This window comes from Neomonachus schauinslandi, chromosome 11, assembly GCF_002201575.2.
Source record: "Neomonachus schauinslandi chromosome 11, ASM220157v2, whole genome shotgun sequence".
Lineage (NCBI taxonomy): Eukaryota > Metazoa > Chordata > Mammalia > Carnivora > Phocidae > Neomonachus > Neomonachus schauinslandi.
Window position 1 is genome coordinate 13,971,669 of NC_058413.1, and position 19,674 is coordinate 13,991,342.

Here is a 19,674-nt window from a genome sequence, read left to right on the forward strand (position 1 = left end):
CCATGCTGTCTTGATGATGACAGCATGGTACTGGCACAAAAACAGACACATAGATCAATGGAACAGAATAGAGAGCCCAGAAATGAACCCTCAACTCTATGGTCAACTCATCTTTGACAAAGCAGGAAAGAATCTCCAATGGAACAAAGACAGTCTCTTCAACAAATGGTGTTGGGGGGTGCCTGGGTGGCTCAGTCGGTTAAGCAACTGCCTTCGGCTCAGGTCATGATCCTGGAGTCCCAGGATCGAGTCCCGCATCGGGCTCCCTGCTCGGTGGGGAACCTGCTTCTCCCTCTGACCCTCCCCCCTCTCATGAGCTCTCTCTCTCTCATTCTGTCTCCAATAAATAAAATCTTAAAAAAAAAAAAAATGGTGTTGGGAAAATTGGATAGCCACATGCAGAAGAATGAAACTGGACCATTTCCTTACACCACACACAAAAATAGACCCCAAATGGTTGAAAGACCTCAATGTGAGACAGGAGTCCATCAAAATCCTAAAGGAGAACACAGGCAGCAACCTCTTTGACCTCAGCCGACGCAACTTCTTCCTAGAAACATCGCCAAAGGCAAGGGAAGCAAGGGCAAAAATGAACTATTGGGACTTCATCAAGATAAAAAGCTTTTGCAAAGCAAAGGAAACAGTCAACAAAACCAAAAGACAACCGACAGAATGGGAGAAGATATTTGCAAATGACATATCAGATAAAGGGGTAGTATCCAAAATCTATAAAGAACTCATCAAACTCAACACCCAAAGAACAAATAATCCAATCAAGAAATGGGCAGAAGACATGAACAGACATTTTTCCAAAGAAGACATCCAAATGGCCAACAGACACATAAAAAAGTGCTCAATATCGCTCGGCATCAGGGAAATCCAAATCAAAACCTCAATGAGATACCACCTCACACCAGTCAGAATGGCTAAAATTAACAAGTCAGGAAACGACAGATGTTGGCAGGGATGCGGAGAAAGGGGAACCCTCCTACGCTGTTGGTGGGAATGCAAGCTGGTGCAGCCACTCTGGAAAACTGTATGGAGGTTCCTCAAAAAGTTGAACATAGAGCTACCATATGATCCAGCAATTGCACTACTGGGTATTTACCCAAAGATACAAAAGTAGGGATCCGAAAGGGTACGTGCACCCCGAGGTTTATAGCAGCAATGTCCACAATAGCCAAACTGTGGAAAGAGCCAAGATGTCCATCGACAGATGAATGGATAAAGAAGAGGTGGTATATATATACATGGAATATTATGCAGCCATCATAAGGAATGAGATCTTGCCATTTGCAATGACGTGGATGGAACTGGACGGTATTATGTTGAGTGAAATAAGTCAAACAGAGAAAGACATGTATCATATGATCCCACTGATATGAGGAATTCTTAATTGCAGGAAACAAACTGAGGGTTGCTGGAGTGGGGGGTGGGGTGGGAGGGATGGGGTGACTGGGTGTTAGACACTGGGGAGGGTATGTGCTCTGGTAAGCACTGTGAATTGTGCAAGACTGTTGAATATCAGATCTGTACCTCTGAAACAAATAATGCAATATATGTTAAGAAAAAAAAAAAAAAAAGTCCCGCATCGGGCTCCCTGCTCGGCAGGGAGCCTGCTTCTCCCTCTGACCCTCCCCCCTCTCATGTGCTCTCTCTCTCTCATTCTCTCTGTCTCAAATAAATAAATAAAATCTTTAAAAAAAAAAAAAGAAGAAGAAGAGGAAGAAGAAGGTAGCAGGAGGGGAAGAATGAAGCGGGGGAAATCGGAGGGGTAGACGAACCATGAGAGACGATGGACTCTGAAAAACAAACAGGGTTCTAGAGGGGAGGGGGGTGGGAGGATGGGTTAGCCTGGTGGTGGGTATTGAGGAGGGCACATTCTGCATGGAGCACTGGGTGTTATGCACAAACAATGAATCATGGAACACTTCATCTAAAACTAATGATGTAATGTATGGGGATTAACATAAGAATAAAAATAAATAAATTTTAAAAAAAGTGTATATCAAAATATTCAACCTCATTAGAATCAGGGAAATGTAGATTCAACAAGAATGAGATACTATATTCCCACTCATCAACTTTATAAAAATAAAATTTAAAAGGTTGTCCATTAAATTTTTGATGAGTGACCCAGAAAAACTACCCCAGAAAGCATACAAAAGGATATTCTTTACATACTCATTCAAATTTGGAAAATAGAAGTGATCTAAAACCTGACAATAGAATGGAAATAAGGGGTGGTATGTTCTCATTATGGAAAAGTAGACACATTTAAATGTTCAGTCCCTGAGAGACATCTACCATGATACAAATCGCTAAGACATACTTTAGTATGGAAAACTTAATGGACAAAAATAATCACATATGATAACATGCATGTTAAAAAAAAAAGATCACAGCCACAGAATACCATGTAGTTTCTGTGAGAACTTCTGTGCTTATAAATTAATAGAAAAATGTGTGAAGTAAAGATTTACTTCTCAGAAATAAAGGAGGTGATGGCCAAAGGAGATTGTAGTGTTATTCAATGTTTTAATTTCTTTATTAAAGAGATTATATTTCATTATTACTTCTGAAATTAAAGTTAATTTTAAAACTCATTTTATAATATGGTTTGAGAAGAACACAATACATAAGAAATGAAATGAAGCAGAACAAAAAGTGAACTGGAATTCAGTAAACTTAAATAATTTGTTTATCATTAATTACTACATTGTTTCCTCAATGTCTTTAGCAAGTTTAGAATAGATGCTCTTCCTCAAGCATCATATGTCATCAATTGTCATAAAAAATGTAAATATAACTGGACAGGTACATATGTACCCAACTCCCACACTTCTTCATGAGGACATATTTGATAATAAGGAAACAGGAAACACATCTATATCTGTATCTCTTTTAAACCTCTATCTGGATTTGGTCTTTATATCAGCACTAGCACATCTAGTTATACTTTTATAATCCAGATAGGATTTAAAGAAATTTCAAGGTGATTTGTTATATCTCTAGCTGTTATCACTGAGGACTCAAGTTCATAATTTGCTCTTTTTCATGGTTCCTTGTTTTACTGAACCAACTCTATTTTCATTTTAACAGAAGGAAACAACAAATTTGCAGCAGAGATTGCTGAATATCAGGATATGCTACACAAAAGGTTAACAACCTCCAATATATATGGACTCAGTAGAAATGCCGCCATATTTAAAACTTCTGATTACCTACAATCTTCATCTCTGTTGCAACAAGGTCACTAAGAAAATCTACACCAGACAGCATCCTAAAAGGGGCAGTTGGGACACTGGTGTTCACTCTGCTAAAAAGGCATTAAAAAGGAGGGGAAAAAATAACCCCTGATTTTCAGTATCATCTTGGTGTCCTTATTCTCACAGAAAATATTTCTTAGGACCCAAGACTGACTGGCTAATCTTCAATTCCTGAAGTGAAATTGGCAACTGTATTTGCAAGAGAGACAGGTTATCATGGTGGGAGAGAGTGCTTGAATTTGGCTGAATGCGTTTCAATATATGGTCCACTAAACCTAAATAATCTTAGGCAGGTTATAAACCTTCTGAGCCTTGTTTTTTCATCTGTAAAACAGTGATAATAGTACTTATCACATAAGATTCTTGTGGGAATCAAATTAAAATATTCATATAAAACGTTTAGCTACAGTGCATATAATACATCATAAGAATTAACTATGAAATTTTATTATTAATTTAAAAATGACTAATATTCTATAAATGCTTCACAGTTCTAGGACAAAGGGAACATTGGGAATAAATTTTCTTTAATGAGTTTAACATGCCACTGAATATAGATTTCTACAGAAGTTATAAAAGTATTTTGACAACTAACCATTACTGAAAATCCCAAACTAACCTGGGGTAGGTCATAGGATCTCCCATTTCACAGATGGAAGAACTAAAATCAAAGTAAAAATTTATTCATAAAGATCTTCAATACCCTACAAAAAATAGTCTCTCTCTTATTATTTAGAATAATGAATCAAACACTTCAAGAAAATAATTTTTTTATCCCTCTATTTTACTTAGGTCATTTTCTAGTTTTCTGCAGGTTTTTTAAAATTTTAATATATATCAGATTTATTTTTGTTAAAGAAATAGTCACCGATTATATAATTTGAAATTCTTTAACTGTGGTTACTGAAATTTTCTTCCATATAATCCCTATTCATTTCAAATACCATGGATTACTGCTCAGTATTACAGACCTATGGCACAGTGAGGCAAGAAATGGAGGTTCTTGTCCTGATCTGCCACTCCCTGATTATGGGATTTAGTTCCTCAGATTCTTTGGATATCTATTTCCTCTTAAGAAAATAAGGAATTGTAGTTTTCATGGATCCTTCCAGCTGCAAAGAACTAATTTTTTTAATCAAATGATTTACTAATTCATTTACCAGTTTATCAAAATTATCAATTAATTTCCATCATTTTTTTACTATCTTTATTCTCTTTATTACTTACTTCTTATCTTATTCAATTATTTGATTTTTTCTAAACTTTTACTGTTTTTTATCATTGATTTTCTATCCAAAGGAGAGTGCACAACATTCCATAATTTCTCTTAGCCTCCTGACCTGGCAGCTAAGCAGTCCCAAGTTTGAAACCAGGATTTCAAAATAACATTCCCATTTTTTTTTAATTTTTTTATTACAGTAGACCTTTAAAAGTTGTTTTTAAACTATTAAAATGCCAAATTGTTACATGAATTAGAAGCCTAAAAGGTTATAAAAGAAATCATTATCAAGAAGATATATTTCTAGAATATTATTCATGCAAAAATATTACCTTAGAAAACAAGTGAATAAAGATAGATGATTCTATAGCTGTTCAAAGAGATGACATAACTCAGACATGCAAAAATAGAAAATGTACGAATAAAGAAAAGAAGGAAAAGGAAAAAAATATAAGAACTCACATATTTAGTATCAACCAATTCCAATTAATATTGAAAGGGATATCTTTGTCTTCTTGAACTCAAGACAACAAATGAAAAAAAATCTTCAAAATCAGAAGGTGAATAGATCTCTTAGGACAAAAAAAGTAATGAAAAAGTCTCATACTTTGTAGGTAGGTTTCAAATTATATTTAAATGTAATGAATTCTACTCCTGAAACTAGTATTACACTATATGTTAACTAACTGGAATATAAATAAAAACTTGAAACTACAAAAATAAAAAAATAATAAAATAAAATAAATATATCTTAAAAACTATGAATACTCAGAACAGGAATGAGAAGCATAAAACTGGAAGGAAAATCTCAACTGCATCTGGGCCTTTCTGTCTTGCCTTTTTTTCCCTTTGGTGCAATAATGAGCTTCAATGTCTACTTCCCTAAATGCACAGGGTTGGGGACTCTTGGAGAAGCTGCAGGGGAACAGGTCAGGAAGAGTATTTAAAGGCTCTGGATGCACGTAAGAACTGTACCTGTCAATGGCAATCCTTATGGGAATTCTTGGACAAGGCTAGTAAAAATAAACTGGTGATTTTAATTTGCTATTGCTTTGGTTTTTCAAATGTGCTTTTTAAAATAGATTTTTTTTAGATTGCCTCAAATATATGATGTTAAATATCGAATGTAGTTTCTACGGTCACTGATCAAAAAGTTTTTAAAGTGGCCTTATTCCTTTCTACACAAAGAATAAACACTAATGCATCCATTATATTTCTTAAGGGTCTTCCACTGTTTCCATTATCAAGGCTAATTATTTACTAACATTGAGGGTATTCGGCTTTTTCTTAAAATAATTAAGGTGTCATTTAAATGTCCCCATTCCAACAAAGCTTATCCTCATTATATCACCTTTCTGAAACCTAATTGCACAACCCAAGTCATCCCTTTACACTCCCAATACCTAATTTCACCAGATCATTTGACCCTCTTTTCATAAATAGTTGAAGGTTTTCTCATTTTGTTTTGGGGGGTTTTGTGCGTATTCTTTAAATATTGGTGTTCTTCTCTCATTTTCTCAATAGACTATTAACTCAATGAAAATAGGGTCTATTCTTCCTTAGACTGTATTTAATAACTTAAATTTTGAGGATGGCAAGTGTAATAGCAGTAATTGAAAAGTCATTACAGTGTGCTAGTAATTGTGCTAAGGATGTTAAAGGAATTTTTTTAATTTAATGCACATAATGATCTTATGAGATGGTATTATTAATATTTCCACAGAGGCACAAAGAGATAAATTGACAAGACTAGGCAACTAGTAACTAGTATAGTAGGATTTGACCTTGGCTAAGATGCTTTACTGACCCTACAATGACTGTGACCAGTACTACCACATTTTACACAGAGGAAGTACTTAATAAGTGTATCTGAATTTTTATTAAAATAATAAAATAATGTACTGCATATTTCAAAATTACACTTAAATTTTGAATTGTGTACTTAGGATAAATAATGTTATTTTCCAACTTATACAGTCCACTCATAGTAGAATCTCAATTGCACCAACAAAATAAATTACTAAGATAATTTCTATAGTTTTGATTATTTGATGATGGCAAAGTACCATAAAATTTAAAAGATTTACTTTTCATTTTTTTATTGAAATACACTTACAATTCTGTTCCCTGTCTAAACAATTTAATTTTTGTGCTTTTGATGTCAGAAACACTGCAAGGAGGACTGATTATTTTTGTGTGAGTGCATGCATTTGAGCATGCGAATGGAAACAGGAAGATGGCTGAAGGATGCACCATAGGAAGAGCATCAAAACCTAATCATATATGCATCTTAAGTATTTAGAAGAAGAGGCAATTTTATGTGAGATGCATTTGCCAGATGTCCAGGATGATCTCATGTTTACCACCTCAAACGCTGAAACCCGAGGGTCTGAGTTTGAATCCCAGGCGTACCTTTCACAGGCTATGTGACCTTGGATAAGACACTTATCTCACTGATATATAGATTCTTCCCCTATAAGTATAATTATTTTATCACACATCAGTAATATGTAGTCACTATTATTATAATTAGTATTACTACTATTATTTACTATTATTATTGGAAAATTTCTGACACAATTTACAAAGAAACTTGGAAATATCTCCAGGACAAAGCATTCAGATCACAATCTTTAGACCAAAGTCATTGATACTGAAGGACAAAATAAGACAACAGCTCACTGCACAAAACTCTGTGACACTGAAATATAAGTTCCCCACTCCAGGCCCTCATCCACGGCATTGACGTGTTCGTGCATGTAGACAATTTGTTATAGCTGAACTGATTGTATAAGATACTTGATGAAGATCATATATTTAGTTGTATTCAAGGATTATGTTAATATAAAATGTTACTTATATTTCTTGCAAGACTCGAACCACGCCTAAGGGAATGTCATATTCTCCACATGGATAAATAACATTTGGAAGAAGATGCAAAAGTGGCATATTTAATAGAGATAGAAATATGTTCATTTTAGAAATACTGAATTATGCACTCTCCACTTCTTGGGTTAAAGCTATGATTTTCCAAAACTCCTTTTACACTGTGGTAGACATAATTCCAAAATGCCCCTCAGAATTTCCTGCCCTAGCCCTGGGAACTGGAAATATGATAATATAGCACATGTTACATGTAGAATTACATGCCTAAAGGGATTTCAACAAATCAACTCCTAACATCAAATTTCAAGTCCTAGCTACATGTTTCATGTCAAAAGATTCTATATTCAGACATATGCATTTTTTAACTGTAAAGGTTTTTTTAAATTATTACATGCAATAGTAGCCAAATTATTTAAAGTCAGCAAAATTTTACTTAGGGACTCTCACATGTTATTATTTTTCACTACTCACCAATGTCCCGTTAGTTCCTCCAAAGTTTGAACCAAAATTTATCTTCAGGATAGCCCTTTTAATAAGAACATCTTTTTTTTAATTAAAATATCTTGTGTAAGTTTATGGTATACAACATGTTGAGTTGATACATTAATATATTGTAGTCTGATTGCCATTAAAAATATAAGAACTTGCAAGATGCATTGAGAACAGTGTAGTATCAGTAAATGGAAGTTATAACATTCTACAATGCCTATGGAGAAGTGTTTATGATCACTTGTATTAAAGAGGTTTCTAAGAATGCTAAGAAGCATAAAAATAAAAAATAATACATAAATACATATACATATGTACATATATACACGCACACACACCATGCTCAATCCTCAGTTGTCATGTCAAGCTTCAATTCTTTCAGTTGGGCTTATTTTCTCTGAAAATTTTATGTGATTATGGACACACTGATGACTTACTGATGGGATACTTTTCTACCTATAAACTTTGGGATCTAATTTTTTCAAGCAATTTACTTTAGGGCCCTCTGAATATGAATTGAGTTTAAATCATATTTACTCCAAAACTAGCACACCCAAGAATAATACAGACTTTGAGGATATACCAATACCTAAGATTTTTAAAAAAATGGACTATCAGGTCTTTCATACTTTGGCAGCTCTCTCTTATAGTTCTTTCCACAGATCTAACAAAGAGTTCCGTGAGAAAAAGCAGACAACATAGTTATTCAATTAGGCATCTCCAATGATGTGGGTCTGCAGAAAAAGCCAATCAGGATAGATCTCAACTCCAAACTTCTCTTTTACCACACTGAAAACACCCCCCATCATTAAGTGTTCCCCTAGGTCACACTTGTACATAGTGGTCATGGAATCCTACAGTTCTCTCATGTATGACATGTCCTCCTAGAGCAATACTGGACTTTCCTGCTTGGCCTTCCCTGTGACTCGCACCTGGTTAGATGTTTGGAAACAATGAAGGGTGTGGGAGGAATCTCAGGAAGAAACCAAATATCATTGTCTGACAACTTGTTCAAATGAAGTAATCACAAGGTGTCTAGGCAACAGAAGACTGTTGTTGCCCTCTTTCAAGGAAGACAGAGCTACTTATGACAACCAAGAGGATGCAAGATCATCTCTGAGTTCATAGTTCTCCCTCTTACCCACACAAATGTGTCTACATTAGATGTCAGAGTACTAGTCTTTCCCTATCAAAACACTGACATCAAAAAAAAAAAAAATCCTGGTGAGGTTGCACATTCCATCACCTTTTCAGTTCTACTATCTTTATCACAAAATTCTGAACTGGAATTAGATCATAACCTCTGTTGTCAAGAGACACAGTAACAGCAGCCCAGAGAACTCCATCTCAGAAGCATGTTCAGAAGGCATTTTGAATAGAGTGTCTCTGAGGAGGTACCTAAATTAGATCCAACATATTCCCCTTTTTGTATATGCCTTGTTGTGAAATAGAAGAGGACTTCAAATAAAACTCTGCCAACTAAGATCTACTAAAGTGTGACCCTTGCAAGAGGAAAATCAGCTATGATCAATGATAAACTGCTTGAGATGGATAAATTCTGAATCTGAAAAAAAAAGTGATGTATATATGTCACTAGTGTTCATTGTGGAATTCACAGGATTCCATTCCCACATGGAGAAATAGATGATTTTTTTTCAAACTAAATCCTTTTTTCTTTTTGTTAACTTTTTATTTTAAGTAGGCTCCATAGCCAACATGGGGCTTAAACTCATGACCCTGAGATCAAGAGCCCCATGTTCTCCTGACTGAGCCAGCCAGATGCCCCTCAAGCTAAGAGGTTTTAATGTTCCTATTACAGTAAACTTCACACAAACTTAGTGATTTTAATATAATTTAGTAATTTATAAGTAAAAATATGTTCAAAAAACCCAAAAATACCCATGTTAAATATTCTCTATGGAGAAAAATACAAATAAGAAAATAGGTTGAAACTGAAAGATTCTTAGTGATCATGTAACTCAATACTGCAATGTTGATGGATGGTGACAAAAGGTGATATCCCTCTCTATTACATAAATACAGTTTTGTCCAAATATCTTGGTCTCTCTCAAGTTACCCTCTTTTCTAGATTATATTAAAACTCACTAAGATAATTCATATCTGTGATGTAACTATTTCTGTTTCAAAGCCTAAAGACTCCTCTGAGTTTTAACATTCTTTATCAGTTGTTACATTCAAATTCCCTATTTCAACCTTTTGTTGCTTGTATACTTTACTTCTAGCCCACATGAATATATCTACTTAATTTGGGCTATCTGCGCTACAATCATAATAACCCAATAGTATAAACAAATTATTATAAATTGTATGACCAATGAAAAACCTAATGCTTCCCCTCAATTAGAAGTGATCATTGTAGAAGCAAAAAGTAGTTTTTACAAAAAGAATAATATGAGTACCACCCCCACTATCAGAACCTTCCCAAGGTAAAAAGATTCCTTCAGAAAGGTGAGTATTCACACTATGTTCTGCCACTGTTCTAGGAGGATCTAAATAAATATGAGAATTTGAAGTATGACCCCAAGAAATAGAAGGGAGATTACCTAACATATAAATTGTCCCTTAAAACATGAAGATTTTATAATTATTTGGATCTGGTGTTTTCTGCTCAGTCAACCAAGAAGAAATACCAAGTTGAAAGTACATGATCAGACATGATGTGACTGAAGTGTCTAATACAAAGGAAATCATATGAAGGAGGAATAGTCTGCCAGGCTGTGGATATAAGCATATAAAAGTATAACTGTAAACAGAGAACACCAAAAGTCAACATGAAGAAGAGCAGGAAAAACACTAGATCAAAACCACCGTGATGCTAGGCAGGCAAGAGAGGTAGAGACACAGCAGTGAACATCCCACGCATGTGTCTTGACATGGCAGTTTGTACCTGGTGCTGTCTCTTCTTGTACATGAAACTGACTCAACACTAACCAGTGTACATGCTCATTCTTGAAGGAATGAATTCCCATGCCCCCTGATTATGTTAACACCACAATAAAAAGATAACATTCTTAATAGACTTTTAGACAAATCCAAACAATGAAGAAAAATTTGAAACTCCCACTCATCTTTTGTCATCTGAAATCAACTTCTTTCTCCATAACTTCCTCATGGCATTTTTCACTTCTGCATTCCTCAATGTGTAAATCAGAGGATTGATCAAAGGTGTTCCAAGTGTATAAAACACAGCTATCATCTTATCCATGGGGAAGGTGGTTGCAGGGCGTGTGTATATAAATATGCAAGGACCAAAGAACAAGATGACCACAATGATGTGAGAGATGCAGGTGGAGAGGGCTTTTCTCCTCCCTTCAGCACTGTGGTTTCTCAGAGAATACAAGATGATAACATAGGAGCACATCAGCATGACAAAACTCACTGTACAAATGGCCCCACTATTGGACACCAACAGTAGATTGATCACATAGGTGTCTGCGCAGGCAAGTTTCAACAAGGGCTGCAAGTCACAAAAATAGTGATCAATCACATTGGGACCACAGAAAGGTAAACTCAAGGCAAGAAAAATCTGAGCTAAAGAATGCACACAGGACCCCACCCAGGCTATAGCCACCAGCACCTCACAGACCCGTCGACTCATGATGGTTGTGTAGTGCAGGGGCTTACAGATGGCCACGTAGCGGTCAGCAGCCATGAGGATTAGGATGAAAATCTCCAGGCAGCCAAAGAAATGGAATGAAAAGACTTGTATCATGCACTCACTGAAAGAGATAGTGGTTTTCTTCAAAAGGGCATCCACAATCATTCTAGGGGCTATGGAACTACAAAAGCAGGTGTCAGATAAGGATAGGTGGAAAAGGAAGAAATACATTGGACTCCCTAGTGTCTGGCTGGTCTTGATAGTAGTAATAATCAAAAAGTTACCCAGCAACATCCCCAGATAGAAAAGCAAGAAAATGACAAACACAATTTTCTTTCTAAGAGGATCCTGGGTCAACCCAAGCAGAATGAACTCAGTCACATTATATAGCTGCATGATTTCATGAACGAGGAGAAGGCTGAGTGTGAAGCTGTTGATCTGAAAAAAAGAAAGGAATTAATTCAAGGTGTGATGTGTGATTTTATGGAATATTTTAAGAAAAATAAATATTCCTCATCATGAATGTTTTAGGGGTGAGTTCTTACAAGTCACCTCAATAGTTTGTTCCTCCATTTATAATGGCCATGTCATAAGGTCATTATGAATCTCAACAAATTTGTGAAGGTTGTATCTTCCTAGAGCACACTTCAGGTACAATCTTGTAGCATTTAAATGATTCTGATTAATTTTGTCAATTCAATGAATATAAAGGTGAAAGATATGACTCCATTTTATTATTAATGTTATTATTTTTGCATATTTAATAAATCCTTGGGCCCATGTTTCGATGGTGTATCACTTGGCATTTTGGATATTTTGGCTGCCTTTTGAGGTTCATGATATAAATATAAAATCACACCCCACTTTCACCCCATAAAGAATGTCTTCTTTATGCATATATTTATCACTCTGTATTTGTTATACATAGTTATAGAAACTGTATATTTTTCATAATTATATAATACACCATCTTTCACTAAACATTTGTTCCCAGATATTACAGCTTGAAAAGAGGGACAAGAAATACTTACAGCTTCTAAATAAAATGCTATTACCTTGAAACACCCTTATGATACTTAGTATTTGACATACTCTAATGCAGATAAGTGAATGAATGTCTTTGATAGTTGACTATCTCAAATATCTGCATTTCTAATTTTCTCCCTCCCATTTCTGGAAAGCACTCCTTAGAGGACCCAAAATCCCTGAGATTACATATAAACGAAAGAGGTTATTATTACTCAATAGCTCATGTTTTCAATAATCCAAATTTTAGCTTAAGCACTTTGGATCTGAGGTCATGTAGGGAAATGTCACCAGGCAGTTCATGCAGGACCAAATCACGACTGTAATCTCCACCAGAGTTTGTATTATCTAGGTAGTGAAAATCCCATATCCTTGTAACAGAACAAAGATTCAGAAGAGTGAGGTAGATATACTTTTAGACAAGAGGAATAGTAAATAGAACTGACTTGATTCAATTTTTTTCTATCCTGGCAAAGTCAATGATCATTCAACTTTGAAATTTTATACCTTCCAAATGAAGATTTCCTTTTTTCAAATTTGGAAAATAAGATTGCCACTGACTTCACTTCAAAGAACAAAATCTTTTCTCTAGATCTTTCTTGTCAAGATGGTGTTGAAAGGGACACTACATATGAGTAAAAGTATAAAAGTATAAACTGAAGTGTGGTGTATTTAAAAATAATTTGGAAGACTTACCAAATATTTAATCAACAGTTTAATCAATAATCTCCTTCCTTCCTGGAATGTCATTTCATTTCTACCTACTTCAATTGTCTCAAAACTTCAAGACCCAAATTCCAAGAACTCTTCTCTGGAGGCCTTCAGTAATTACTCTGTGATAAAAGAAATTCTCACTCCTTTTCTCCATTGACATCCTTTATAGATTTTCTTATAACATTACATACCATGCTTAAATTCAATTATGTGTGTGCTTTCTTTAGCTTCTTTCTTGGAATAAGAATCTTTGAAAACTATTTATTCTCAGGATTTTATTCTCCATAGTTTCAACCTCAATGCCTTGTTCCATGTAGGTACTTAGTATTTTTTAATTAAAACTTCTCAATTACCTCTTAAATATAATATTTATCTGATGGTTTTAGTAATATTCTGATTACAGAACACTTTCATATCATTAAACTAATGCGGCCTTTTATCCACTATGTATGGCAGACAGACAAATATTCCCATGATTTAAAAATCCAGGAAGTAAGTTGAGATCAATTTTAAGCAATGTAGTAAAGATGGAGTAGAATATGTTGTATTCTGAAGAGCATCACAGAGACATGCAAGATTTGGGGACTCTGACACCCATAAAAATCATCATCTTAAACATTAGCATTTTTACATGAATCTTTAACCCATAAAGAATGCAAGGAGAGCCTTGACATTTTTCATATCTTCTTGCAACTGAGGCACGTTTATGTCCATGTCTTTGTGGATGACTACATGTCCATTTTTTCCAGACATGTTAACACTTTCATCTGATTCTCCAGGGAATATGACATAAAAATGAGTTGCAATGATCTGGAGACAAATAGCACTAGTAAAATAGCATATCTTCTAATAAGTATTGTACTTACCTTGACTTTTCAAACAAGTTTAGCTAACTTTAGAATGGCTAAATTTGTCAGCACAGTAATGAACAAACTAAGTGTTGGATTTGGAGGCAACAGAGAAGAGCCGAAAGAAAAGCACACAAAGGGGCACCTGGGTGGCTCAGTTGGTTAAGCGACTGCCTTCGGCTCAGGTCATGATCCTGGAGTCCCGGGATCGAGTCCCGTATCGGGCTCCCTGCTCAGCAGGGAGTCTGCTTCTCCCTCTGACCCTCCTCCCTCTCATGCTCTCTGTCTCTCATTCTCTCTCTCTCAAATAGGTGAATAGAATCTTTAAAAAAAAAAAAAAAAAGAAAAAAAGAAAAGCACACAAAAAAAGTGGAGAATAGATGAAGGTGGAATATAGAGTGTCAGGTGGATCATTCTATCCTAAAAATCTGTTTTACTGCAGTGGCCATGGTGAGAACCACTGCTTTCCTTAAGGGCTTTCTTCAACTACCTAACCCTCCCAGATTGGGTTACACTAGACTTCTATCTTTGGGAGAATCCCTGCACTCATTTCTGTGCAAAATCCACCATTCTCTGTGGGAAGGTTAAGAGGCTGTCCCCAGAGTCTTTATCCCTTAAGGAAACAAACTTAGGGTTCCAGAAGGGAGGGGGGTGGGAGGATGGGTTAACTGGGTGATGGGTATTAAGGAGGGCACAGGTGGTGATGACCACTGGGTGTTATACCCAACTAATGAATCGTTGACCACTACATCAAAAACTGATGATGTACTATATGTTGGCTAATTGAACATAATAATAAATTTTAAAAAACCCTCACACATATATAGTACATTACCTTTCATTTTCATGATGTCGTATTGCCTCCACACTGCCATGTTTCCTCTGAACTTTCCGTGAGAAGTAGTTATTCAGCTCTCAAACTAAATCTCAGATGTGTGTGAACTGCCAATTAAATTCTTACGATATTATTTTGGAAGAATAACAATTCCATACTCTAATGTACAACCATTATTTATTTTTTTAGATTTATTTCTTTATTTTAGAGAAAGAGAAAGTGGGGGGGAGGGACAGAAGGAGAGAAAGGAAGACTCTCAAGCAGATTCTCCACTGAGCATAGAGCTGGATGTGGCGCCTCATCCCAGGACCCCAAGATCATGACCAGAGCTAAATCAAGAGTCAGTTGCTCAACCACTGAGCTACCCAGGTGCCCCATGACTTTCTATTTAAAACTGTCACTTGGAGATGGGAAAGCTGGCATTCTCCAGAAGCTGTCAAGGTCACTGCCTCAATTGACCTTTTCTCTAATTTCTCACCAGGCATAAGCTCTTCCAACTTGAATATCCATACCGAGGACTTATCTTCCTCAGCTACCTTATGTAAAAAGCATTTGTGAACTTTCTACATTCTGCTACCTCAATAAACTATAAAAAAAAAACCTTACAGCATGAAATTCATCCTTCCATCCCCATATAAGAATGGAAAGCCACACAAAGACTTTCACATACCTGGTACTCATAAAATACTTGCTGAGTTCAAAAGATTATTTTGTTCCAAAGCTTACATTTCATTTTATTTCTTTACTATATTAACAGCAAACTTTTGAAAAATAATCTCTTTTTTCCTGTTCCCTTCTCAGAGGAAGTGGTTGCAATAGTCACAAGACATATGGAAATATAATTTTTAAATATGTTGGATTATTCTGTAATGATGCCTCCTTGAGTACAAAGATGTAAGCAATCTGTCACTTACCTGTTAGAACACCATAAATTAACGCCAAATATTTCCATCCCTTTTTGAAAGCAGCCTTCCCATAGAACAAAAAATACCCTTTCTGTATCCCAGGGGGAATATTTTATTTTAAACATGATATAAAATATTAGCACCCTAGAGAATACTATTCCCTAAAGTTGCCCTTTCTTTGTTAATCAGAAACATCCCAGATGTTGTAATACATTTAACTTTTGATTCATCCATTTAGCCTGCAGTAGAATAAGTTAACCCTCCTCAGACCCAAGAACCAAATACAGACAAGGGTTTGGAGGTAGAAGGTGCCTCGGGCTGCCAAAAGATACAGGGGAAAAAAGGAAAATACAAATGAATGGTGCTAGAGAACAGGAAGAAGAAAAAATAGTGTCCTTGGCAAAAAGAGGATATGGTTCTCCAAGAAACTACTCTGATCCCACCCAGTGCCCTAAGTTGATCTTCTGCACTTTAGGAGACAAGCTTCTCCAACTCTTGTAATTTATTCACAAGTACAATCCAAGGAAAGCAGTAGGGTGTCCTAAAACCAGGGGTTCTGTTCTGTGTGCTATAGCCAAGCCCCACCAAAGAACCAGAGATATGTAGCAACTAATCTGAGAATTAGTACATATACTGAATAGATATCTCATATTATTTCAAATTCATTTCCATTTGTTTCATTAACTAATATTAGTAAAATGACACTTGTTAAGGAATTCATTTTATTGAAATAATTTTAACTCACCCAATATTTATTAAATGCCTTTTATATTCTATCTCTTTATCACTTTATATAACTTTTATCTTTTCATTTTCATAAATATCCCATGAAATAGGTATTAACAATGACATTTCATATAAAAAAAAAAACAACTAAAACTCATGAAACTTAAACAGCTTGTCAGTTTTCACATTTAGTAATTTCAGTGTGGAGATCTATGTTAATGATTCTCTTTCAATAGTTTTTCCTCATTCCCCCCTTTTTCCTGACTAGCCTAAATTGAAAGCCAGGAAGTACTAGAAAGTGATGATGAAGGAAATTTCTGATAGCTGGCAATCGTATCTCAGGTTGAGGAGTTTAGAATTAATAGTAAAGCAATGAGAATAGCTTGAAACACAGGTAGGTAGCCATAGAATACACGAGTGAAAATGTTCAGTGGACACTTGGATTTTTTTTTTTAGTTAGGACTGTAGAACTAGATTTTGATATTACTACTTGTAAATGATAGTTTAAATCAAGAAATTGGGTGAGGTCACTCCACACCCCTCCCCCCAGATATCAGGTAGATAGTGTGGAGCCAACAACAAAATGTAGGGTTACATCAACATTTAAAAGAATACCTGAAGATTCTTAAGAAGCACATTCAAAGAATCATGAGTAAAATGAGAAGAGGACAGTGATTTGGAACCCAAAGGAGTAGACTTTCAGGAATGAGTGAATTTTCTGCATAAGAAAGGCCCCCTGAGCATTAGTGCTGAAAACACCTGCATGCAAATTCTGATTGAAATGATCAGTTACTAGGAAATTAAAAATCTGAAAATTTTGCATGTGAACCAGAAACCAAGAATTCTGATTTTATTCCTCAAAATCTTCACAAGTTCCATAAACTTTAAATACTCATTGAGGGTGGGGATTACCACTATCTTATTCTCCACCATATCTACTAGTAAGCATTTATAAACAGCAGTTCACATTAGGCCTTAAGTTATCTACTGGTTACTAAGTGAATGAATGAATTAAACAAGTAAACCAAATTGAAAAAATGTTTGTGATAATTTATAATTACTTCTAAATAATTACCCACATGATGGTAGATGAAATAAGTTGAAGAGATTCTTTCTGAACTACTCTAAAACTACTAATTTAGAAAGACAGCAGATTGAAGTGAGGTCAGGTTTTGGGAGACAACTAATAATCCTCTAGGAGTCCCTCCAGTGATGTGCCTCAGTAGCACTTAGTGTCAATAGCACTGAGACACTGAATCTCATTAAACATCAAATAGGACCTTGAAAATGTTAGGTTGTGCTCATAATAGAGTGTGACATTTTTCATGAAGTGGTGTAGAATGTAGCATCAATAAGGAGGACCTTTGGTGGACATTTGCTGTTTTGATGAAACATAATCTTAACACTTCAGCAGATACACTTGCCTGCCTCATAAAGATGTTAAAGATGAGTTATAAAAACTGTCTCAGTGAGCCCTGATTGATTTTGCCTGAAAGGAGTTTGTCTTCCTTCTTTGAATGAACCTTGATTTTCCTCGGGAGACCCACAAATTCTCCATTTTCAGTATGAGTTATGAGTTGTGTTATGACCCAAGGGTGGGAATATGATTCCTGTGTGGTCAATCAGAAAGCATTTCCCCCAGTTGTAATGATTAGGTCAGGGATCTATTAGCAAATGTAAATGATGCAAACTCAAAACTTTTGTTCGGACTCTTGAAAAAAGTCATTATTTTTTTTTTCCTAATGGAGTTTCTGGAGTAGAGACCCAGAACTCTTGCCTATGATCTTGCTGTAAGTGGAAAGAGCCTGATCTAGAATGGAGCCAACACAAAAGGAAGCAGAGCCAGCAGACAAGCAGAAGAAACCAATTCTTATCATAAAATTTTAACTGTAGAATCCACCCATTCCAACTATTTTACCGTCTTGTATTTTATCCATTTTATATTACTGGGGGTTTTTTTGCACTAATTTAAATAATATAACAAATACTTGTAAACTTAACTCTATCCCAAGAACTAAAATATTACCAATAATTAAAACCATTTTAGCTCTTCCTTATCTTGTCCCCTGCTTAAACTTAAAGGTAACCAATATCCTGACTTTTGAATGTATAACTACCTTTCTTCCTAAAAATAAAATATCTTTATCATATATATATATATACATATATATATATATAGGTTGGTTTTTCCTAGTTTTGAATTTTAAAGAATGTAGCACACTATATGCAGACCTCTAGGAAGTGCTTTTATTTTTTCATTCAACATTATGTATGTTACCAAGATTTACATTGGTTTTTAAATATAGTTGTATTATTTTTACTGTCATAACATACTCTAGTGTATGATTATTTCAAAATGTGTTTACCCATTATCCTGTCAATGAATATTTGTCTACTATGAACAATAACTATTATCATTTATAAGCATGTCTCTTACAAATGTAATTGGTGGGTAGCAGGATGTGACAATATTCAGCTTTACAAGATAATATAATAAATTTCCACAAGGGGTCCAGGAAATGCAACAGAACTATGTTCAAAAAAAGAAGAGACTAGAATATTTATAAACAGATCTAATACTTCCACTTGATGAATGAAGATATTTTCTATTTTGCTGTTGATGTTTTAATTAAAAACATGGATAGATTTGTAATCAAAAACAGTCTGGGTCTATATTTTTCACTATCAACTAAAAATTGTCAGTTGTTAGCAATGTAATGGTTCAGAAGATAGCTACACTTGTGGTGAACACAGCATAATGTATAAAATTTTTAAATCACTAAGTTGTACACCTGAAATCAACATTGTGTGTTAATTATACTCAAATTTTAAAATTGCCAATTCTTAGCCACTTTATCTGTGTCATATTTAGAATAAAATTTTTGAGCACTAAAATAGACTGATGTCCTGTGAATGGAAGAAAAGTTTCTATGAAGCAGAAAAACATTTCCTTATTTATTAAATATTATTAGTATTATTAGAATATGTGATCTAGAAAGTTAGATTTGAGGTATATGCTTGCACTTCTATTAACAGAAGCATATGTATACAAATAATTCCATCTACTCCTACATACTTATATTAATTGAAGATGACTTACAGAGGTTAGGCAAAGCATGGTAATGAATTAGAGAATTG

General features: G+C 34.9%; 1 protein-coding gene and 1 non-coding gene across 2 annotated transcripts; both read right to left on the reverse strand.

The window, feature by feature from the left end:
* Positions 1 to 8,500: 8,500 nt before the first annotated feature.
* On the reverse strand, positions 8,501 to 8,630 carry LOC123326329. Its single transcript, XR_006541033.1, has one exon. It is a non-coding gene; the product is annotated as a small nucleolar RNA SNORA18 (small nucleolar RNA).
* Positions 8,631 to 10,948: 2,318 nt separating this feature from the next.
* On the reverse strand, positions 10,949 to 11,878 carry LOC110575786 (olfactory receptor 4C16-like). The gene has a single exon (XM_021684821.1). It carries the CDS (start codon positions 11,876 to 11,878, stop codon positions 10,949 to 10,951), a length of 930 nt encoding a protein of 309 aa, XP_021540496.1.
* Between the last annotated feature and the right edge of the window lie 7,796 nt (positions 11,879 to 19,674).